Source organism: Micromys minutus (genome assembly GCF_963924665.1).
Source record: "Micromys minutus genome assembly, chromosome: 22".
NCBI classification, from domain to species: domain Eukaryota; kingdom Metazoa; phylum Chordata; class Mammalia; order Rodentia; family Muridae; genus Micromys; species Micromys minutus.
This window is the reverse complement of record NC_137957.1, coordinates 6254870-6279354: the sequence shown is the minus strand read 5'-3', so window position 1 is coordinate 6279354 and position 24485 is coordinate 6254870. Positions and strand designations below refer to the sequence as shown.

Genomic DNA, 24485 nt, shown 5'->3' with positions numbered 1-24485 from the left:
AAGAGGATCCGGCGGCTCGCCCGACACTCTTATATAGTACGAGATCCCTACGCTCACGCCGGGGGTAAAAAAACCCTTGAAGACGTGTTATTATATTTACTCTTCTGCAACTATTGTACTAAAATTTACCCAATTATTTAGCGTTCCCGATGAAATGTAGGGTTGTGAGAAGTCCCTAGAAATTGTGACGAGAAGTACCAATTGGACTATTTAATTTTCTGGCGGAAGGCTAAAATGTTATACGACGAACCAGGAAGTGATTCTACGGCTCTATAACATCCGGTTTACGTTAGCTCCAGAGCGGAAGTTATCTAAATTCGGACGCACACTCCCTATTGTAGGCGGCCAAAAGAGATGCATTCTGGGAATTGTAGTATGGAGCATGTATGTAGTATGGAGCAGTCCCTCTATCCCGGAGTAGACGGACTAAAGGCGGCGCTGCACCACCGTAAGACGCCATGATTCATTTCTTCGAAATGTGTATTCTAGGTGTAGGAATTAGAAATAGAAGACCTGGGAGAAACAAACCATTTTGTAAATTTATCTGCTCAAATAAAAGCTTTAAATGAGAGAAATGTTTTGTCGATGGGACTAATATGGAGTTTTGTTTTGAACTTTTTTAAAAAATAACAATTTTACTTATTTATACACAGTAGTGTACACTGTAACTGTCTTCAGACACACCAAAGAGGGCATTAGATCTCATGATAAATGGCTGTGAGCCACCATGTGGTTGTTGGAATTTGAACTCAGGACCTCTGGAAGAGCAGTCAGTGCTCTTAACCACTGAACCATTTCTCTAGCCCCCTTGAGCTATCTTTTGAATCTTTTTCTGAGAAAAGGTTTCTCTCATGGAACTTGTTCTATAGACCTGCCTACCACTGCCTCTCAAGTGCTGGGATTAGACTACCACAGTGGGCTTGAACCACCTTTTTATTTCTAGGTCCTCTTAACACCGGTGAGGCACTGTACTTAGTACTTTGTATGTACCAACTTAATTTAACAGAGCAAGTCTATCAGATATTCTCACTTTATTTTGAAACATACACATTGTCCAGGCTGACCTGGAACTCATTTGGTAGCCAGGTGTGACCTTGAGCTTCTTGAGTCTACCTCCCAGGTGCTGGAATTCCAGGCAACCCAGTCACCATGCTCCCGGTAAACATGCTAATCCTACAAGCCAGAGGACTGGATTTCTATCTCCAGAACTCATGTAAAACTCTGTTGGGGGCTAGAGAGATGGCTCAGTGGTTAAGAGCACTGACTGCTCTTTCAGAGTTCCTCAGTTCAATTCCCAGCAACCACATGGTGGCTCACAATTATCTGCAATGGGATCTTGGCGCCCTCTTCTGGTGTGACTTAAGACAGTCATAGTGTATTCATATATAATAAATTAATAAATCTTAAAACAAACAAACAAAAAACTTTGTTGGCTGGGTGGCACACATCTGTAATCCCAGGACTGCTGAGATAGGGCAGCTTGTCTAGAAGCTCTGTGGTAAAAACAACGTGCACACACACACACACACACACACACACACACAAGACTCTACCTCATGGAGGTGGATGACTGAAACTAGGGGTTGAAAGTTGTTATCTGACCTACACACACTTACTGTGACACACATACAATTTTTTGTTTTCATTTTGCATATACGTGTGTTTTCCCCAAATGTGTATATTTATACCACATGCAAGCTTGGTGCTCAGAAAGATCAGAAGAGCCCATCCACCTCCATGGACTCTAGTTACAGAGGTTGTGAACCCTTTTGTGGGTGTTGGGAATGATACCTGGGTCCTCTGCAAGGCGAACAAGGGTTCAACCCCCTCAGCCATCTGTCCAGTCCTAGGAATATATTTGAGTGAGGCTTGGTGAATCTGAGATGCTTCTGCATAGCTAAAGCAACAAGCAACCAGATAAAGAGGAATCCCACAGGATGGGAGAGAGTATTTTTCAGTTATACATCTAACAAAGGTTTAATATCTAGAATATACAAAGAACTTGTAAAACAATGAGTCCAAATAAACAATGATCCATAGGAAAAAATGGTCCTGCAATTTGAATAGAGACTTCTCAAAAGAAGAAAAAGAAATGGCTGTTTTGTTGTTGTGTTTGTTTGTGTTTTTTTTAGTTTTTTAGTTTTTTTCAAATCAGGGTTTCCCTGTGTAGTCCTGAATGTCCTAGAACTAGCTCTTAGACCAAGCTGCTCTCGAACCCAGAGGTCAGCCTGCCTCTGCCTCCCAAATGGGCTGAGAAATATCTTAAAAGAAAAAATTCATCTCTAGCAATCAGGGAAATGAAAACCAAAGAAAAATAAGAACACCTTTTTGATTTCAGCTTACTCTGCTCAGAATGGCAAAGATCAATGGAACAAACTGATAGAGAGTAATGGAGAGGATGGGGAGGATTTGTTCACTGTTGGTGGGATAGCAATCTGGTACAGCCACTATGGAAACCAATGTGGAGAACTTTCAAGAAATAAATCTATCACATGACCCAGCCATACCTTTCCTTGGCATATGCCAGAGGGACTTAACATCCTACACAGCAGATACTTGTTTAGACACGCTTATTGCTGTGCTGTTCACAATAGTCAGTAAATGGAACAACCTAAATGTCCTACAACCGATGAACAACATTTAATTAAAATGTGGTTCATATAACACTATGGAATGCTGTCCAGCTGTAAACACACTCACACACACACACACACACACACACACAATCATAAACCTTGCAGGTAAATGGATGGAGCTAGAAAAGATCATCCTGACTGAGGTAACCCAGACCTGGAAAGTCGCTGTCATTGGAGGCTCCTAGCTGCAAACCTTCAGGTGTGAGTTCACACCCTGGGATGCCTGCAGAAGTGAGGACAGTAAGGGGAACCATTGCCACAATTAGGGGAATTGGGTAGCAGCGGAGAGGGAAGCAGCTAGGAGAGAGTACAGGTGATCCGATCAAGGAAATGGGAATCAGGTGCTCCTTAGGGATGAAGATCAAAGTAAACGCAGAAAGAGTTGGTAAGAAGGTAAAAGGGAACAGTATACAATTGATCTGATAGGGACTCGGGGACTCGTTAGGGAAGGGTAGGGAGGTAAATACACAAGGAAGGAAGTGGATGAAATAACAAACATTTCTGTAAAAGCCACAAGAAACCGTACTATCATATCTCCTTACCAGAAACTGCTATAATACACATAACTCCATGCATAAATACACACATTTTTAATGCATCTTCTCACCCAGGGCTGATGGTGCTCCCTCCAAGAGCCAAAGACCACCTAATGAAAACTCCCCCAGTACCAAACAACACCAAAAAGAGAATCCCTCTTTTGAGGTGTTGTCCAGGGTTGTCCAAGAGATTCCCAAACATGCAGCCTATTCCTGTTGCCCTTGGTTACTCCTCTGGGATGGAAGGTATGTTCCTGTTATTGCTGAAGAGAGGATGCGTGACAGAGACACCACTCCGGGGTTGGAACTGAATGCTTTCTCCTTAAAGTCTAGCTTTTGTGATGCCAGAGGGCAGCATTCAAACAGATGGCTCACTGGTTAAGAGCATTGACTCTTCCAGAGGTCCTGAGTTCAAATCCCAGCAACCACATGTTGGCTCACAACCATCTGTAGTGGGATCTGGTCCCCTCTTCTGGTGGTCAGTAAGGGGGAGACCACGGGAGCCTAGCTAACTACTCAGTGCTAGTGAAGTCATGGCTATTGGGAGTAGAAGCTACAACTTCTAGTTTACCACGCCAGCATAATCCCTAGCAACAATCTATAAACATTTGTCCGGACACCCACTTCACCTCTTGTCAAGGGAACGTCTCTTTGCAACGGCTGGAGACCACTACAGAAAACCACAACCAATCAACACAGAGTTGTGGAGTCCCAATGGATATGACTATGAAAACACTTCTGCACCTGAGGCTCAGGGAACATTGCAGAAGAGGGGGCAAAAGCAAGAGCCAGAGGATGGGCTGTTTACCGTGAGATTGCACCATAAGAAACTACACCCATATAATCTTACCAGTACGGCGGCCCAAATGCAGGCTGAACGAGGATGATACCAAAGAACACATCAAATTGGATGGAGAAAAACCCATGGAGCCTTAGTCCTACACAAAGAACTGTAGGCAACTGAAGAAAGCTAGGGGTAAATAGAGAGGTAGATCCCCCAGGGAGGACCTCACCAACTGGTTTTCCTGTAGCAAACAGTAAACATTGAGGCATACATACTGGTAACAGTGTACAAACTGGGCAGGCTACATCTAGGAATATACATGTTATCTATGTATATACATATGTATAATAATAATAATTCGATATCATTATATCATTATAAGAAGAAAAAAAATGTTGAATCTGAAAGAAACTGGGCCTAGGTATATGAGAAGGTTTGGAGGAAAGGGAAAAATGTTATAGTCAAAGTATAATCTAAAAAAATTAAAATAATAATACAGGCTAGTCATGGAATCCCACAGCTTTAACTTCAGAATTTGGGATGCAGAAGCAGGTAGATTTCTGTCAGTTCCTGGCTAGGCAGGCTACAAAGAGAGATACCCTGTCTTTAAAAAAATTTGTTCTGGGGCTGGAAAGATGGCCCAGTGGTTAGGGGCATTGACTGCTCTTCCAGATGTCTTGAGTTCAAATCCCAGCAACCACATGGTGGCTCACAATCATCTGTAATAAGATCTGATGCCCTCTTCTGGTGTGTCTGAAAACAGGTACAGTGTACTAATGTATAATAAATAAATATTTAAAATTAAGAAAAAATCTGTTCTGCTAGACCAATGACTTCAGTAGTCTTGTTTGGTTTCCTCTCAGTCTTAGACTTGTCTACATCTTGAACAGAGAAATAGTTGGTATAAAGTCTGCCTCCCTCCCAGAAGGAAAACAGGGAAAGGGAGTCTCCAAGAACAAACGGGTGTTAAATTACTCATGTTTATTTATAACAGACCTTCAGCCAGTACAGTACAAAACTTACAGTAGTATTTCTCTATTACACAAATATTTACTTACATTATGTTACACATACAAAATGCTTTGCAGTAAGTCTCAAAAGCTGGTTTAACTCCCTTTGAGAAAGGAGAAAAACTCTAAAAAGAGGGAAAGGGAGGCAAGGTCAGAAACCAGAGGAAGAGACACAAGGTCAAAGGGCAAGGGTCAAAGGGGACAGCGAATAGGCTACAGAGGAACCCTGGGGAGAAGGAGAGGTGGTATTGCACTTGCTTCTGTGTTTATTCTATTTCTGATCTTCATAATTTCTGATTAAAAATATATATATTATGTACACAAGGAAAGAAGCTGCCAGAAGTATTATAAAATTCTATCTGCAGCTTGACTGACACCACGCACACATACATACTCACGAGTGTGTGCTCACACACATACACTCGCACACACACACACACACAAACACAGGTCTGGAAAAGTGTCTATTTAGAAATTCTCTCCCTTCCCCCCACATTTTGTGGTGTTGTTGAAAAGTAATAAAAAAAAGAGAGAACACCTCTTTTCTCTGTGTGGGTTTTGTTGGGGTTTTTTGTTGTTGTTGTTGTTGTTGTTTTGTTGTTACTGTTTTCTTTTTCTTTACTTTTTTTCCATTTTGTTTTGTTTTTATGCAAAAGGATCTGGGAGAGAGCATGAGGGTGTTTGAGGTTCCAGAGCTGGAAGGCTCTGAAAAGTAGCATTTTGTACCTAAGACCCTGGTTAAAGTGCAGCGGTGGGCTGGAGAGGGACTATCACCCCCTCCTCCCTAGCACCTGGTCTTGTCCCTTTTGCCTCAGCTCTCCTGGGTGTTAGCATAACCTCCAGAGGAGCTAGGAGTGTAGTTCCTGGGAGGTCACAGGTGCTAAGGCTGACTAAACAAAGGGAGGGTGGGGCGCTCTAAGGCTGGAATGCCTTGGAGGAACTAGTCCTTCTGAGGTATCCTCAAATTCATGGGGGACACAGAAGAGGTGGAAGCAGGTCTAGTGGGAAGAGGCTCAACAACCAGAATAAATAGTTCAGAAGCCCAGACAGTGACTTCAGCTGTGCTGCCAGCCCAAGGAGTTAGTGCCAAGGTTCTGTTGTGAAGACCCTTCTCTCAGGACCGTTCCTTTCAGAGCTCCTACCCTTTCTCTGCCTTTGGCAGCACCTGCTTATTGCTACCTCGTCAGGGAAGAACTCCCCCCACAAAGCTTCTCTCTGCCAATCTGGTCTGTTCGGGAAGCTGTGCCATCGAAGGAGGAAGAGAAGAAAGTGGTTTTCATCCCCACCACCTTTCTCATGATAGGGGAAAGTAGATCTCTTTAGAATGCTTACGAGCCCCAGTCCCAGGATCTGAGCTTGCCCACCTCTTATGCCTCTCAGCATCCCTAACAGGGTGTGAGGAAAGTAAGGAGAGGCAAAAGAGATAAAGAAAGGGCAGGCGGGAAGGAAGATGGAAGGAAAGGGAGAGAAAGGGAGGGGGAAGACCAAGACTATAACTTATGAGGTGTTATGTTTGGTTTTTTTCTTTTCTTTTTTTTTTTTTTTTCCTTTTCTTATTTTCTTTAAATATAGAAAAACAGCCTTTGGTTTGGATTTCAAAGAAGCAGAGAGTGGGGTGATTGTGGCCTAGGCAGGGGACTATAGAGACGTCCACATGCAGTGGAGCTATGCCTCCTCCTGCAGGGTCTCACGAATCCTCCATTATCTGAATGGCCAGAGTCTCTGTGATCACCAGAGAAGACTGCCTCTCCTGCCTTGTGTCTGGAGCTAAATATGGAAGGGCAGTGGAGGTGACTCCCAGCTGTGTCCGTCCCATTCTTGCTAGGGCAGGGGTTGAGTGGTGGACGGGCACACATGTGTCATTCATCCTGGGACAATTTTTGGTTATACTGCAATTGACGGAGAGAAAAAAAACATCCCTTTCTCCCTGCCATTGATCATGACAGGGCCCAGGAGTCTGGGAACGAGACGCTGGGTCCTGCTGGAGGGGAGAGAGAGAGGAACAAGGCAGAGTGACTGATGGGGTTGAGAGACCCCTGGTCATTGAGCAGCAACCCACTGGTTTCTCACAAGATGGGGACAGGAGGAGTCCCTGAGAGCCTAGGAAGGTCACCGGAGTGAGGGAAGTTGAAAGGTGGAGGAGAGATTTCTACTCATTCCCTTTCCCATGCCCTGGTTCTCAGCTAGGTACCAGCAGTTCTCAGAGTGTTCGAGAGAGGGTTGCAGACCTAGCCTTAGCCCCTGAGAATATAAAATGGGGGCGTTCCAAGGAGAGAAAAGCTACCACTGACAGGCGTGGCAAATTGAGACCAGAGTGGTGTTGAGGGATGAGCCAGGGAGAGGTAAGGGTGGTATCACATCCTAGAGGGAGATCCTGAATGTAGTTTTTAGGGAGCTCGGATTCCCAGGTGAGGTCAAGAGGACCCTCAGTCCACAGTGCCTGGGGAGAGTTTTTACAGCCCCTCCTACCTGCAGATGAGGAAATTGTTCATTCATTTAAGAATAGTGCAAGCTGCCTAAAGTGAGTGGGCACAAGAGGTATGGAGTGCCAGGTTGAAGGGTCCCAGAGAGGAGCTAATAATGCCACAGAGCTAAGGTGGGGCCGTTGGGAGGTATCAGCATCAAAAGTGAAGGATCAGATAAATAAGGGTGAGGATTAAAGCAAGAAGCTACCCTCTCTTAGCACTGAGAGGAGCTTCCAACCCCTGGAGCTGTCAGAGGATGTGGGATCCACAAAATAAAGTAAAACAAAATAAATCTAGGCTTAGAGCGGAAGGGAGCCACGGGTAGAAGCGTGGCCAGAGATTGCAGTAAAATTTAAAAGGCCAAGGGAAAGTCGTTAATTAAAAGAGCGAATGTGTCCAGGAGAGAGGTTAGAAGGAAAAATATAAGCAAGAGACTTGTCTTGTTGCGATGCTCAGATCGATCAGGGTAGAAGGGAACAGGTAAAGATGGTCAGAGTCAAGTGTGAAGTGAGGTGGCCGGTGGATGGGGCTACAACGCAAAACTCCTTAGGGTGTAACAAGAATTGGGCTAGACACCTGTAGGTGGGGCAGTGGGATGGGGGCGGGGCTGAGAGCAGGCTTGGGGGGAAAAAGGTTTCTAGCCCACCTTATGTTCCCCTCGGACGATGTGGGAAGAGAACTCATAGCGATCCTGGCTGTGATAACCACAGATGTTACACTCAAAAGGGTCTCTGAAGCCATGGCAGCCCATGTGGATGGTGAACATGACGTGGTCCAGAAAGAGGATGCGGCAGTGTTCACACTTAAAGGCCTTCACGGGCTCACCGCTCTCACCCACCACCCGGAGCACTTCCTTGGAGGGGCCTGGGGTGCCCCGCAATAACCCCTCCTGTGGTTTGGGGTCCTCTTTGGCATAGGCGGGACTGTGCCGGCCCACCACTATGGTAGGAGGAGGTTGAGGTGGGGGACCCTGAGGGAGGGATACCACCCCGCCGATCCGATCTTCATGGTTGCTCTCTGTATCAGTGGAGTCTTGGCAGCCATTGCTGGGGGATGCCCCAGGGTCAGTCAGAGAGCCTCGGGCCCGATAAAGAAGGGGACCTCCATCTCCCAGGTCCTCGGGTCCCTCACCTGCTTCTCGGGACCCTGGAAGTTCTAGTCGGCTGGGGAGGGGCTGCATTTGGGTGTACACAGAGCTGATGACCGGTGTGAGTTCTGAGATGCAGTTGGTGGGTGGAAGGCGGAGGGGACGAAGATGCTCTGTACCCACAAAGGCTAGAGACCCTCCAAAGCCAGGCTCCAGGCCATGGTGTGCCACCAACTCCACGTCCTTTTCATAGCCACCGCTGGGGTTCACATCATAGGGAAGGTCTGAGAGGCTGAAGCGCATCTGCCTGTCACCTGTGGAGGAACAGGTCTCACTGGTGTTCTGTTTGAGGAACCCTGACTGTTTTCTAACCCAGGAACCTAAATGTAACAGTATCCTTTTTGTAGCTAGTAATTAGTTTTGGGGACCCAACCCAGAGCTTCACAGGTGCTAAGCATACATTCTCCCACTGAGATGTATCTATAGCTCCAGGAGACCTCATTCAAGAGTCAGGCCCAGGGGGCAGGCTATATTCCTAGAGCAAGGCCTCTCTGTGAAGTCATCACAATAAAAAATTTCAGATCCTCAGAGAGATGTCATTTGCAAGACAAAGAACCACAAGTTGGCTTCCTTTCACTAAGACCAGAGCATCTAGACTGAAGTCCTTGTTATTCTCAAAGAATGGAAAAGCTCAGGTCTCATTACTGATCATTCTCTACTCTCTCCTGTGTGTGTGTGTGTGTGTGTGTGTGTGTGTGTGTGTGTGTGTGTGTGCATGTGTGCCCATTTGTCACTGTGCATGTATAGAGGTACATATAAGCAGAGGGTAAAAGACAACCTTAGGTATCTCCGGGACCACCACCCACCATCTTGGAAACAGTATCTATCATGGGCCTGGAGCTCACCAGCTAGGCTGAGCTGCCTGGTCAGTGGGCCCCAGGGCACTGTTCTTTCTCTGCCTCCCCAGTGCTAGCCACCATGCCTAGCATTCTTAGGTAGGTTCTGGGAGTTGAAAATCCTGGTTCTCATACTTGCAAGACTGTGCTGTTCCCCCAACTTGAAACATGAATTCTTGAAACATGAATTCCCTCCTCATCCACTCCCCCTCCCCCCACAAATCAAATCTCCAGGTCTCTCTGGTTTAATGGCAATCAAAACTGTGATGTATTTGAGCTGTGGCTCACAGCTGCTATCACCTTTCAAACAGGAACTCTTACCTACAAACTTCTGTGGGGTGGAGCGCTTGCGTTTGGTGAGGCTGTTGGCCAAACGATCAATGAAGGTTGGCCGCTCCGTCGCCGGGTGCAGCATTGAGTCAGGCACCATCTCCAGGTCACGGATTTCATCACCTGGGGTGGGGGGCGGGTGAGATTTGCTGAGTAAAAGTGGCATTGGCCCAGCAGCCTTTGCCTGGAGAAAACCAGCCAGCCAGTAGTCAAGGAAGGTTACACCCACGCAACTGAGCTGGCTTTGAACTCACAGGGTAGATAGACCAGGCTGGCCTTGAACTCACAGAGATCTATCTGTCTCTGCATTCTAAGTGCCAATATTGAAGGCATGTGTCACCTTAAGGTCTTTACCTGAAGCCCATTCCAGGAACACCAGACCATTTGCTGACAATCGAATACTTTTAACCGTTTTATATTCTATTCTTTGTGCTTTCTCTCCTGCTAGCCTGAGCTTACAGATCAAACTTCCTCTGTCTGGATCCCCCTATTGACCTGCCCCAGAGCTGTGCTGGTCACTCATGGGGTGCTCAGGAATGGATGCTTGGAAGGTTCACTAAGTGCAACCTCATCCCTGTGGGAAGAGGTGCTAGAATAACCCTTGCCTGAGCTCCTGGCCCTGCACTCAGCTCCCCTATGGTACGACCCACAACCCCACCTGGCTGGCCCTGCACTCAGCTCCCCTATGGTACGACCCACAACCCCACCTGGCTGGCCCTGCACTCAGCTCCCCTATGGTACGACCCACACCCCCACCTGGCTGGCCCTGCACTCAGCTCCCCTATGGTACGACCCACACCCCCACCTGGCTGGCCCTACACTCAGCTCCCCTATGGTACGACCCACAACCCCACCTGGCTGGCCAGCCAAAGCTTGGGCGTCAGTGCTGAGACTCTGTAGATAGTTATGGCACCGTTCCTTGTGCTCCTCCAGGGTACTTTGCTGTTTGTAGCTCCGGCCACAGTAGTTGCACTTGTAGGGTTTGCCCACGGTGGGAGAGGAGACTGTGGAGGAAAGAGCAGAGGCAGCGTGAGAGAAACTTCTCCCTGTACCGGGCGCGGAAGAGTCCTGCGGGAGCAACTGCATAGTGGCATGCAGAGGAAAGAACGATGATCACTTGATTGATAGATTGACCTCTTCCCAACTCCACTTAAAACAAAGAAAAGGTGAAGTAAATCTGAGGAAGCATTGGACAATGTGCAGCTAAGGGAAGAGACTCGTGGCACACCCCTTTAGGCTGGTAGTGGGATTCTAGATGCTCTGGCCGCTTCTGAAAGGAAGTAAAGATGGGAGGACTTTGTGGGGCTCTTCCCTGCTAAGCCAAGTGCACAGCCCCACCCCAGGATCTCAGAGTCTGGGGCTCAGACTGTGGTTTAACCTTTCTGGGTGGCAGGCGGGTGTAATAGCTGTTTATCAGACAAGGGGACTTTTTGCTTGCAAGCACTCTGCTTTGGGTTGGAGGGAAACTGGCGGGCTGAAGCATCAGAAAGGGCAGCCCCAGCCCTGCCCATGTGGGAGGGGCAGCGGTGGTTAGCCCCTACTTGTATAATTAACCTCCAGCCCTTGTCTGTTTTACTGACCTTTTTTTTCCTCTGTCACTACTGATGTACTGAGGACCCCCCCCCCCAAGAGATCCAAACTGATGAGAAAAAGAGACAAAGTAAAAGATGATGAAGAAAAAGAGAGTGAGTTTGCTTTTTTTGTTGTTGTTGTTTTTAAAAGAACCTGTTATAGAGCTCTAAAGGAAAAAAATGGAAAAACAGATTGGTAACTTGTTTAAACACAACTCTTGGGAGGAGATTTTTTTTCAAGGAGGAAACTCAGAGGAACAGGTATATTTGTATATATTTGTGTTTATTGCTACCATTAAGCAGGTTAAGCAGTGTGGCGGCAGAAGGCCTGCTAGGAGATTGATTATTATTCAACTCCACATATGTCTCTGTAGGCTACGCCTAAATCGACCTTTGCCACGTTGCTCTTCACCCATAAGTGAAGAGATGTTTAAGAGATGAAGGGAGTACCAGGGCCCTCTCCACCCAAGACCCTTGGGGTTAGACATGTTGGGAGAGGGTCCTCTAGCCCTTTATTCCCTACAGTGGGAATGAATTATAGCAGGAAACATCTCACAGAGACAGACCTACACTTAAGTTTGCTTTCCCCCCAATCTCCCGTGGAACAATATGTGAAATCTACTCAGCTGATCTTGTTAAGGGTTTGTGTGTTTGCCAGGCCTTGTAGTGAGTATCTTTAATCCTGTTCTTGGGAGGCAAACCCAGTTGCATCTCTGTGAGTCTGAAGCCAGCCAGGTCTACATGGCAAGTTCCATGCTATCCAGAGGTAAACAGTGAGACCCTTTCTCAAGAAAAAAAAAAAAAAACAAAAAACAATAAAACAAAAAAACAAAAAACAAAAACCTGGCATTCTGGGGGGCTAAGCTATCCTTGCAAGCAGGGGGAGTCTCCCTTTCCTGGGAAAAAGGAGTGTGTATTTTGGCCATGGGATCTTGATGAAGGCCAGCTAGGCAGAGTCCACAACATACATTTCCTTTTCCACAACATCAGTTTTCCTGTTAAACAAATTTCCTTTGGACTAGAGCTTTGGCTCATTTGGTAGCATACTTGCCGTGTGTGTGTGTGTGTGTGTGTGTGTGTGTGTGTGTGTGTGTGTGTATGTATGTATGTCTTTATGTCTGTATGTGTATGTGTGTGTATCTGCATGCATATATGTGTGTCTTCATGTCTCTATGTGTATATATATGTGTGCATATGTGTGGTTGTGTGTATGTATGTACATGTATATATGTGTGTCTGCATTGCTGTATGTGTGTATGTGTGTGTATATGTGTGTATAAGTGTGTATATGTGTGTATATGTGTGTATGTGTGCATATGTATGTATATGCATGTATGTGTATGTATGTGTGTCTGAAACTCTCACACCTGCATCTGAAATTCTTATGATCACAGAAGGCAACACAAGATAAATTCTCTGTAGATTACAAAGCATAAACCAGTGATAATCAGAGGGACAAAGAGGACCCCAATTAGGAACTGGGCTGGATGAGGCAGAAAAGGCACTACAGTGCCTCTCTGTGCCCCTAAGTCCTATCCAGTGGTGCCGAGGAAAAGAGAAGAGCCCAAGAAAGATTCTGAGGACAGATGGGCAGATGGCACTAATTTTCTGCCTCACCTTCCCTCTCTTCAATCCTCAGATTCCCTTTTCCTTGCCAACTCAAGTCTCTGGATCTGGCCTCTTCTTCAGTCTAGCCAAGAGTCCAAAACTTGGTGAAATATCTAGAAAGTTCTCCAGTACCTTCACAGACACTGTCTTAAAATCTTTCACTTTTTGTTGTTGTTGTTATTTTGAGGCAGGGCCTCATATAGCCCAGACTGACTGACTACATGACCTTCCTGCCTCCTCCCCCATCTCTCGGGTACTGGTAGACCCAGCGTCATGAGTGGACGAACGCCTTGCTGCCTCAGTTCCCTAGTAGCCATTCGACCACTGACCCCTGGGTACTCTCTGGACTTGCTCTTGCCTGGGAAAAAATGACCACTTCTTGGGATGCAGAGCAGAAATGAGACAGTCTTTTCCTATTTGGTCCTAGTTCCTGTCCTTCCAGTTTGGGAAGCACGTAGATATATTTGTAGGAAACACTAGAAAGTAGAGGGGAGGACACACGGTGATTGCCCAAGGTCTCCGGTACATCGGGGGTAGGACTGGGGTAAATATGGTGGTAGGGATAGGCCCTGAACAGGCCCTGATGCAAAAGAGAGTGGGAAGAGGGCCTCCTATAGGGCTCAGAATTGGAGGTGACGGATCGCTTGGCATCATGGTGTTTAGAGACAGAGGTCAGGGAGAAGGGAGGGACATTATTAAACCTCCTTTTGCTTCACAGCACAGAATGTGGCAGTAAGAAACCCCAGTGAAGATTCCCACATAGACCAAGTCAGCACGGCAGGGCCCTGTCTGCTCCTCAGTGACAGACATTATATTATCCCTCTCCAGGGAACAGTCTTGAGGCACCGTTTTCTGCACATGTGGGGTACCTTTTTGCTCCCGCTGACCAGTCACTGACCTGAGTGTGTGCGGAGGTGGCCAGTGAGTGCGTCACGCCTGCGGCAGGCGTAGTTGCAGAAGGGGCATTTGAAGGGTTTCTCCCCCGAGTGCAGCTTGATGTGACGCAGCAGATTCCCCTTCTGTGTGAAGGAGGCACCGCACTGATTGCAGTGGAAGGGCCTCTCCCCTGCAGGTAGTAAAACAGGTCCAGGCATGAGGGGTGTCTGAGCACATTCTGGAGGGGCAGTGGGTGCCACACACACTAGGCCTACATTATAGGGGTCACCTGGGGGCCCTTTTACCCTGGAAAGACGTGGACTACAGGTGTGTGACTTGAAACCAGAACTTTGGTAGAAGACCTACCAAAAGACTATTACTCTAAGTAGCTCAGAGTCCAGTCTGACCCAGGAGTCAGTGTCTGAGGAGAACAAGCAGATGAGAAGGCCCTAGAATTCTGTCCCTTTGGACCAAAAGCTCTCTACACTTCTGCAAACCTTTTTTAGTGCTGAGATCAAGGGCTCACACATGTACACACCCAATCTACACTAAAGCAGCAAGAACCCTAGAGATCCCAGCACTTTTTCTCTACATCTTGAGAAAAACATAGTAGCGTTTCTGTCACAATGGCGGAGAAGGGAGTCGAAGACATTCTGAGGGGGCTTATATCCCTTTTTTTTTCTTCTCTCTTTTGTCATCTAGGAAACACGCTCCGATTGACCCTTCTATTTCTGAGTACCCTCCGGCAGCTCTCCAGAGGGGCTCTTCAGCCTCCTCGCTACCAGAGTCTCAGCATTGCGATGCCTCCCAGCCCCAGCCCCACCCCCACCCAGTGCTCTCCCATGAGGCCCTTGGACTTACCAGTGTGGCTGCGCTTGTGTACCATGAGCACATTGGGTCCAATACAGACCATGCCGCAGACGTCGCACTTGAGCTTGCCGTTGGGTAGCCGGATGCCACCAGGGGAGTGAGGCTCTGGCCCGCTTCCATCGCAGTAGCCCAAGGGCTCTGACAACGAGTCCTCCACAATCACACTGTCATCCTTATCCAGGAGCCGCTCATCCGGCCCCAGCAGTCTGCTCGACTCTTCATCGCTGTACATCTCCACCTTGATGGAGTTGGCTGGGGGTCAGAATAAAGACAAGGGGGCAACCATTCCCAGTGACGCTGCGATAATCCAACAGGGTGCCTGACTGCAAACACTGGGGCTTCAGCGGCCTATTTATTATCTCAGGTGAGGATCCCAGAGTCTCATCTGAACTGAAAACAATGGAGTGTGTGGGGTGCGCATAGGCTGTCTTCAGTTACTGGGCAGAAGAGGTGGCTGCCTGCACTCACTAAGAACGCTGTTTGAGTGGGCGTGGGTGGCCCGCCAGCGTCTCTAATCCCAGCACTTGGGAGGCAGAGTTGGTTGGATATCTATCTGTAAGTATATATGGCCAGCCTGGTCTCCATAGTGAATTCCAGGTCAGCTAGGGCTACATAGTAAGATGCTGTCTAAAATGAAAATAAAAATTAAAAAAAAAAAAAAAAAAGAAAGAAGAAAAAGAAAAAGGAAGATGCCTAGGTTTGTCTTGGGCAGGAATTCAGCACAGAGGCTAGAAAACAGACCCGGGGAGACTGGAGGGGAGAGCAGGCTAAAAGCAAAATGATGCTGGAAGACAGGTATCCTTATCCTCCCTATGAGATGGAACCCCCTACGTCTCTGCCCAGCAACCTGAGGGGACATGGGGGAGGAGCTTTGGCACTGGCTCTGACCTACATTCCTGGCTATTTCAACCATTTAGAGAATGTCACAGATCTAGAGCCAGCTGGGGAGGGGCATTCGGGGGACCCTGTCTGGTCCGAGAAGTGGAATGGAGCGTTTTCTGCCTCTCTCTCTACTCCAATGAACATTTCTGTCTTCTGGAACCTTTATTCCCCTGCCCCTGACCCCGGACCCAGACGGGGTTTCTCTGTGTACCCCTGGCTGTTCTGGAACTCGCTCTGTAGACCAGGCTGGGCTCAGACTTACTGACATTTGCCTCCTGAGTGCTGGGACTAAAAGCGTGTGTCACCATACCCAGCTGGAACCTTTACCTTAATGTCACCCATACACTTTTTAACTTTACTGTCCTGCTGGTGGCGGCTGGCTGGGGTTAGCCATTCATTCGTTCCACAAACTAAGACGGCTCTAGGTTCAAGGTTCCTTCCCGCCCTGAGAATCTCTGAGCAGGAACCAGAAGGGGACAAAGCGGAAATGGTGGCCAGGGGAAGGCAAACTGTAGGCCAAATGGGGCTGCCTAGGGCCAGGCATGGGTAGAAGGTCGCACTTACCACTGAGCGAACGGCTAGGTGAAGAGTGCTGACTGTTTGGGGTGCTCACCGAGGGCCCCACTGGGGCCCCAAGGAACTCCTTCTCCAGAGATGAGTCCCCGCTACCTTGGAGGAGAGAATGGATGGCAGGTAAAAAGCTTGGGCTGAAGCCATCTACAGTCCACTACCTAATGTTTAAGAAAAACTTGAGTTAAATATCACAAAGATTTGTTCAACAGCCATGTACAAGGCAGGCTGAATGCTGAGCGCCCTACCTTGTGCCCCAGCAGCCGTGTGCCCCGTGCTGACTCTGACTTCCGTGAGTGAACTCAGCAGTCTGGCCTACCCTACCTTTATCTGTGCCTGAGGGGAAGAGCATCACCCACTGCCTAAGTCTGCAGGAAACAGGCCCAGGGCTGGGCGGGCCAGGGTAGAGCAGGGCCCTGAGCCGGTGGTAAAGGACATTTTCACCTACTGCTCTCTCTAGAGCTCCCAGGAGCAGCTCTGGAAGCTGTAGGAGAGGGATCTGGAAGTGTCAGGAATCTATTGATAATATCAGCAGCAATGATGATAGCAGCTAATTACTAATTACTGGCTGGATACTTGTATCAGGCTGATACTGACCGACTGGATACTTGTGTCCTGTGTTAGCCTGTGTGCTGGGACTTCCCCTTTAAGCTTCACAATCACCTTATCAAATAGGTGCTACAATATTATTTCAATTTTTTATAAGGAGACACAAAAGATAATATATTACTTGTCTAAACTGGTAGTGGCTGAGTTGGGATAGGATTACAAACAAGATAAATGCCAATTCCTTGGCTACTGCTTGGCCAGTGAGGAGTCACTGCCTCAGTGGGGGTGAGGTGGGCTCATTAGACTTTCTAAATTCAGTCAAACTCTGAATACTCTAGAAGCTTTCTAGCTGATCCAAGTCCAATCACATTTTTATATTAGGAGTTCTCTCCAGAGCTGATATTGGTTATCCTACACATGTTGGTTTCAACTTGTCAACAAAACACTTTGTAAAAATGCTGTTTTAAAATTGTTTTTTTTCTAAATCTAATAACATACCTGAAAACATGAGTGTCTTCAAAAATCCCCCCTCCCCACAGCCTTCTGCACATAGATATGAATGGAATCAAAACACATGTAGATAAACACACAGATCATACATGTAGATACACATAAAGAGAACATACCTACTGGGATAAACATCACAGCCATCTATATTATCTGTTGATATGAACATGCACACAAGGCCTAAACATGGAAGAGAGAGAGAGAGAGAGAGAGAGAGAGAGAGAGAGAGACCAAGACCCTACAACTCATCCCTAATTCACCTAGGTTAGTATTTTACCCAGTTCCCCAGCTATGCACATACTTACTTTCACAAAATAAAGATTCCATTATAAAATGGTTGGAGTCCTGGGCCTGAGGCAAGAAATCCGGAGCACACCCTCCTGAGAGCTCCCTCTCCAGCTTTGGTCAGTGGGAAGAAAACAACCACTCAGGACTTTGGGACCATTTCCCATCACAACCTCTCCTAAAGTCCCATTCCCCCTTCTATTCCTCGGAAGCCTGAGGAACCCTGTTCACCATCTATAGAAAAAGCCTTATGCCTTGAATTTGATTTCCCCCTTCTGAGGCTCCTTAGGCGAGCAACGGTTTTCTTAAGAAGTTGCCTTAAGTCAGCACCAGACACAAACCATGACGTGAGCAGCTCGGGACCTTTAAGACTTGTAGACTTGGGTCCAGTTTTAACACGTGCCCTTTCAACAGAGTTTACTGAGGCTTGACGGCTAGATAGGCTGAAAAAGTCTAAGTAAACTTACAATCCCCCGGCCTCAGCCTTTGAAATACTGGGATTGTGTGCATGCACCACACCCTATTTATTCCTTTCAAAGATTAGTGCTGACCTACTCCAAATCACCCAGTATTAGTAAGAAGGGACCTGCTGATCCTAAAATGAGCTTCTTAGAAATCCATATCTGGCCCCAGACTCTAAGACTAGGGGCTAGCTTTCTGGGAAATGATATTCTTAAAGGGAAGCTTAGGGACATTGAGGGGAAAAGCATTCTTTGTGGCTCTCCCAATGAAGGGCTGGAAACAGGAGAGAAAGTAGGAGCCTCGAGGCGCACCAGTGACTCCAGAGGCTCTCTGAAGCTGCTGTCATCCCTAGGATAAAGGCAAGAGGGAAAACACACTCAAGTCTACTTTCAAGGCACTAAAATCTAAGAAGGAATCTGTGTCAAAGGCCAGAGGGTCTTTGTGGGGCTCCGGGGACTTAGACTTCTAGCCTGGGGCTGACAGGCACAAAAGTCAGATTTGGGAAACTCATCAGTTCCTCTCTCAGCCTCGGAAACCCCAGTGAGGGAATTTCAAATGCCTGGGACTTCCAAGAAATCTCAGACTGTCAAAGTCAAGAATTAAGGCTGCTCTCAGGTATCAGAGACATTTTCTTGGTCAAAGCCATCCATCATAGATCGGCTGAACCTCCAGGGAGCAAAGCTAAATCATGAGGTCCACAGCAAAGCAACTAAGAGGCGGAGAAAGGGCAGAAAGGCGGGGAAGGGATGGGGAGCCGACTCGGCAAGCTAAGCGTCTCACACACCGAAGGAGACCAGCCCTCTCCTGGATCCCTCGAGTGGTAGCCTCTGGGGAATAGCCTGGAGCTCTGCAAGCCTCTGCACTTCTCTGCAAGGGATTTCTTTCACCAGCATTCTTTTCTTGACCATGGGCTCCAGGTAGCAGGATGCTAGCCTGCTATCAGGGACCGGTGAGTGCACGAGCAAAGAAAGACTGCCACCCCGGGCTCTATTGTGGGCAGGAGGCTGAGGCCCCTCACATGTCGGTTCCAGGCTGAAGCATCTGCTGTCAAAGCTCTTCTTCCGATCTCAAGTCTTTCTAGTATCCACTCCCACCCAGGCCTGTTTCGGCATTCCACCCCTGGCTGCTCTACCTCTGTCCCCAAGGCCTAATCAAGATGTCACCACAAGCTCCCACTGTCCAAGTCACCGGCTTCGCTTAGCAACACCAAGCACTCTTTCCCATCCTCCCCAAGTGTAAGGAGGAACGCCCCCTCCCCCGCTACACACACAGCCCCCATCCTCTCCCTCTCCTCAGGCTCGGGAGTAGTTACTGAATTGGCTCCCTAGCCCCAAAGCCCCCCCTTCCCCCCTTCGCTAGCCGCCTCCTGCCTGAACTTACATTATCCTTCCCTTGCCGGTGAGACCCTGGGGTGCGAACACGGCCGCCGCCTTGGAAACGGCGAGGGAGTGAGGGTGGTGTGTGCATGTCTGCGTCTCGGTGGCAGGCAGGGGTGAGCCCAGCCACTCACCTTCCAGGAAGCGTGGATTCCTGGAAGTGAGGGGAATCGCCGTCATTTCGCAGGCAGTGGCGGCCGCACGGTGAGCAGGGGCCCACGGCTGCAGCCGGCAGAACCACTCACACTCAGCCCAGGGTGTATGTGTATGTGCTGAGAGCCTAGTGTGTGGTGTGTGTGTGTGTGTGTGTGTGTGTGTGTGTGTGTGTGAGAGAGAGAGAGAGAGAGAGAGAGAGAGAGAGAGAGAGAGAGAGAGGGTGGGAGGGAGGGAGAGGGAAGGAGGTGTGGATGTGCTTGGAGAGGGGGCAGGAGAAAACGTAGTGTGTGTGTGGGGATGCTAAGCTACAGCATCTCTTTTCTAAGACAGTGGAGGGGTGGGAGTGGGGGTGCGAAGGGAGGGAAGGCAGATGTGTTTGCCCTCCTGCCCAACAGACAAAGAGGAACTGCATAACAAATGCTTGAGAGGGAGGTGTGTGTGTGTGTGTGTGTGTGTGTGTGTGTGTGTGTGAGAGAGAGAGAGAGAGAGAGAGAGAGAGAGAGAGAGAGAGAGAGAGAGAGAGGTGCAGGCTTGTGGGGAGGAGGAAGGGGGTGTCCCAGGGAAGGCCCAATCCTCTGCCAGCTAGGAAAGCCAAGGCCCCCAGAGGTCATGGAGCCCGGGACACAGGGGCATCGTCCAGGATCTAGAAATGGTAGAAAGATCCTCCCCCAGCGGACTTGGGCTCCTGTTCATCTACCCCTCCTTCTGACAATCCCCCTTCCCTTCTGACTAGTGGAGGTCTGTGACCCTGAGCTCTTTCTAATCCCTGGTTGAGTCTCCTTGTCTTCCCTTTCTCCTGTGCCTCTGGGGCTCCAGCTCCTGGAGTCCTGGATGAATCTGTCCTCTATCAGAATAAGGCCCTTGCTCCCTTCCCTTCCTGAGGAACTGCTCACTGCTGAGCTGACCTACTTTGGAAGACTGCATTTTCTAATTCCAAGAATTTGGGGATGGGTGGGGCCCTAAAACTTTGGGCTGCCAATCCTTGCACCCCTCTTTCCTTAGGTTCTCTTAAATGTTTCACGGCAGCAGGATACTCGGGAAAAGCACTGCTCCGTCTGGTTTGAACAACTCAGATAGTTTCTGTTTTCGGTGTGTGGGGGGTGGTAGGATGGGAATCTGTATTGTAAATGAGTGGACTCTTGTTTTCCCTCATTTCTTCCCATGGGAATTATTTGTACTTTAAGAAAGGAAGCTGGAGGGGGTGCTTTTAGAATCAGGTTCTATGAGATGGTAACATCCCTTAGTGGAACAGGAGACTTCCCTTTATCAGGTGATCAGTGAGCGGGGAAGGCAGGGTGCTATGGTCACCTAAGAAGAGGCTAGTAAAAAGCCAGACACTGGGGACAACTCTGTTTCTGGATCAGCCCAGGAGAGGGATGGAGGTCAGTAATGGGTTCTTAGATGCCCTATTATGTACCCACTTGGCCATGCCTGGCCCTAATGTCCCAGCCCTGCCCTGACTTTGTCTTTTTGAAGGTGGCTGCTGATATCTAGGGTTCTCAAAACACACAGGATTGGTGTGGATTTCTCTTTTTATTCAGAGACCATCTGTGCTGCGTCCACTTCTCCAACAGGCCTCACCAACCCACCTTAAGCAAGTAAAGCTCGGTTTTATAGCACAGTGAGGCAAACAGCCTCAGAAATTTCCCGCTAGTGTCCAACACTCTCCAGAGATGCTACCGAGAAGAGCCCATGGGACATTTCCCCAGCCTCCTTCACAGTTTCTCGATTGCTTTCCTTATGGCAGGGATTGGATTCTATCCATCTGACAGTAAACACCCAGCGCTAACCGGGTCGTCCGTGTTCCTGTTGCTCAGCAGTGAAAAAGCCTGACTGAACTGGAGGTGGGAGAATTGGCTGGTTCCTCAGAAGGGCCTTCTTCCACCTGAACTGACAGACACTGTCCACCTGTACCTGAGCCGACTCCTGAGTCGGTATCTTTTTGTGCATTACGCAGAGGAAGACGGTGATTCTCATGTGTATCTGACTGATTTCACTCTCTACACTGGTACCTGTCAATAATTCCTTTCTGGCTCCACTTTAAAGTAAATGAAATACCTCACAGCTGATTCCCATGGTGGCACAGTGCCTTTCTGGCACATGAAAAAGGCGCTAGCCTTGAATCCACCATCTTCCTGCTTCTACCGCGATGGCGAGGTCACAGCCATCGTAGTCTTTACTATATTTTGTCGTTGTTTTGAGACAAAAGGTCTTGTGATGTGTCCTTGGCTGGCCTAGAACTGCCTGTGTAGACCAGGCTGGCCCTGAATGACACACAGAGATTTGCCCGCTTCTGCACCATCTTGCAAGACTCAACGTTTTTACTTTTAATTTGAGTTAGGGTCGTACTATATAATTCAGGATGGTTTAGAATTCATGACTGTACCTTAGCCTCCATGGGCTAGTATCATAAATTTATGCTATCGTACCTGCTTCTTTGGCCTTAACATTCTAATAGTTAAAAGAAAATCTTAAAGACTAACTTTCTTTCAACCCAGACTGGACAGCACACAGTCATAATTTCAGCACTCTGGGAGTGGAGGTAGGGGCTCCAGGAGTTCAGGTCTAGCCTTGGCTATCTAGCAAGCACAGGGCAGACTAGGCTATAAACACACAAAAATGACCAGTTCTGTCTTAGGCTCTTCCTGTACTCAGAGAATTGGCTGGAGGAAACTCCTGACTTCACACCCTGGGATGGCAGATGTGGACCAGGGCCTATAGAGTGCTGAGGTCAAACAGGACCTAGTGCATGTCAGACAAGGAACCTACAGGACTGTACCCCTGTCCTCTCCTCCTACAGGGCTGCACCCCAGTACTCTCTTCCCCTCATTTCTTTTTAACGTATTAAACCTGACTGTTTCTGATACTTCTACAGTGCCTTCTTGTAATAGGTAATGATCTCTTCTCCCTCTGTACGGATATTTGGCAGGTGTGAGCAGCCTGTCACATGCTGTCTTGGGGAACAGGTCTGGGGAGGATGAGAACTGGGTTATCTATCACTGTCCTTAAAGGATGCAAACCAGTGGCCTCCTGGCTGAGGTCAGACTGTATCAATTATTATTATTTGTTTGAGACAGGGTCTCTCTATGTAACCCAAGCTGTTTTGAAACTTACTATATAGACCAAGCAGGCCTTGAACCTACAGAAATCCACCTACCTTCCCTCCTCCCACCCCCCAAGTGATAACCACACACAGCCCTGACTTGCCACATGGAGAACTTCTTAAAATATTGAGTGATTCTTTTACTTACTTTTGAAATTTTTAATTTCTAATTTCTTTTTATTTTTAAAATTTATTTATTCTTATTTTATGCACATTGGTGTTTTGCCTGCGTGCATACCCATGTGAGGGTGTTGGACCCCCTGGAACTGGAATTACAGACAGTTGTGACAGTTATTACTTGTTTATTTATTTATTTATGTAGCTGGCCTGGAACCCACTTTGTAGACCAACCTTGCTTCAGATTCACAGAAATCTGACTGCCTCTGCCTCCTAAATGCTGGTTCTGAGCCATCAAACCCAGATTGGTTTTATTTCCTTGAATCAGGGTCTGATTCTGTGGCCTTGTCTGGCTTCAAATTCACATTCATCCTCCTGCCTCAGTTTACCAAGTAATAGGGTTGCATGATTACATCTGGCTTGAGTGGTATATATATCTTTACCCTCTGTACTCAGGAGGCAGAGGCAGGTGGGTCTTCATGAGTTCAAGGCCAGCCTGGCTCGATATACAGAGAGTTTCAGGCCCCCCAGGGCTACATGATGAAACCCATCTCTAAATAAAAAAAAAAAAAGTTTGATTTATGCTGGATTCCGTAGGGGTGGTAACATGGTAGCTCATGTCTGTAACTCAGTATTTTATTTCAGAAGCCGGATAGGAAGAATTACAAGTCTGAGGCCAGCCTGTGGTCACATAGTGAGTTCCAGATCAGCTTGGACCATATAATAAGGTGGGCACTGAGAAGCGGTGGGGGAGGTGTTCTCCAGTCTGTGATGGCTCCTGTTATTTTATTTACTATTCCTCCCCACATCAATGTTTGCGAAGGTGGTGCATTCTGCTCGGATGGAACAGAACCGTATGCTCGGCTGGTGGCCTCAGAACATATGGACAAGAAGCACATTTTCCTCTCATCTACTTCTTCAGACCATCCACTTCATCCACTCTTATCCCCTTCCCACTCTGAAGCATAGAAAAAAACCCACCGTTAGAGATATAAAACCGTGAGGGAGCAGGCAGTGGCTCACGCTGGAGGGGCAGAGGCAGGAGGATCTCTGTGTGGCCGACCTGGTCTACAGAATTAGTTCTAGGATAAGGCTATACAGAGAAACCTTGTCTCAAAAAACCAGACCAGAACAACCCATGAGAACCACAAGAGCACTGCAAACTACTGCAAACACTACCACACTGAGTGACAACTGAGACTGACATTTAGTTAAGAAGGAGCGTGTGCCAGGACCAGAGGCTGTCTGCCTTCACCCATGTCTGCTCTCACGTCCGCCTGATTGGAACATACAGAAGGCATACCAGACACATAGGAACGGCCATTGCAGTCTTCTATGTCCATCTTAAGAAGCTCCTGTTGAAAGAGAAAAGGTTTGCTGTTAGGAGCCACAGCTGGGGACTCTTCCACATTCTGGCATAAACAAGAAATCTAAAGATCGGAACAACAAAAAATATACCTTTTTTAGTCCTGGGAAATAGACGTTTACAGACCTATAAATGCCTTCAACCTACCTTTCATCTATCTATCTATCTATCTATCTATCTATCTATCTATCTATCATCTATCTATCTATCATCTATCTATCTATCTATCTATCTATCTATCTATCTATCTATCTACCTAACATCTATCTAACATCTATCTAACATCTATCTATCTACCTAACATCTATCTATCTAACATCTATCTAACATCTATCTATCTATCTAACATCTATCTATCTATCTAACATCTATCTATCTAACATCTATCTAACATCTATCTATCTAACATCTATCTATCTATCTATCTATCTAACATCTATCTA

At 47.5% G+C, this 24485-nt stretch overlaps 1 protein-coding gene across 5 annotated transcripts; it reads right to left on the bottom strand.

Moving 5' to 3' along the window:
- Positions 1 to 8068: 8068 nt before the first annotated feature.
- IKZF4 (IKAROS family zinc finger 4) lies at positions 8069 to 24019 on the bottom strand (the record flags this gene model as incomplete). 5 transcript variants are annotated; one of them, XM_080935268.1, is made up of 9 exons in its annotated part: positions 8069 to 8832; positions 9736 to 9867; positions 10599 to 10748; positions 13822 to 13989; positions 14661 to 14921; positions 16116 to 16216; positions 17479 to 17576; positions 18236 to 18272; positions 19305 to 19480. In XM_080935268.1, the coding sequence occupies 9 exons, from the start codon at positions 19478 to 19480 to the stop codon at positions 8069 to 8071; spliced, it is 1887 nt and encodes a 628-aa protein (XP_080791394.1). The 5 variants fall into 5 exon arrangements, with proteins under 5 accessions (XP_080791394.1, XP_080791396.1, XP_080791395.1 ...); XM_080935270.1 differs by lacking the exons at positions 18236 to 18272; positions 19305 to 19480 and adding an exon at positions 23980 to 24000; XM_080935269.1 differs by lacking the exon at positions 18236 to 18272 and having other exon boundaries at positions 19305 to 19391.
- Positions 24020 to 24485: the final 466 nt, after the last annotated feature.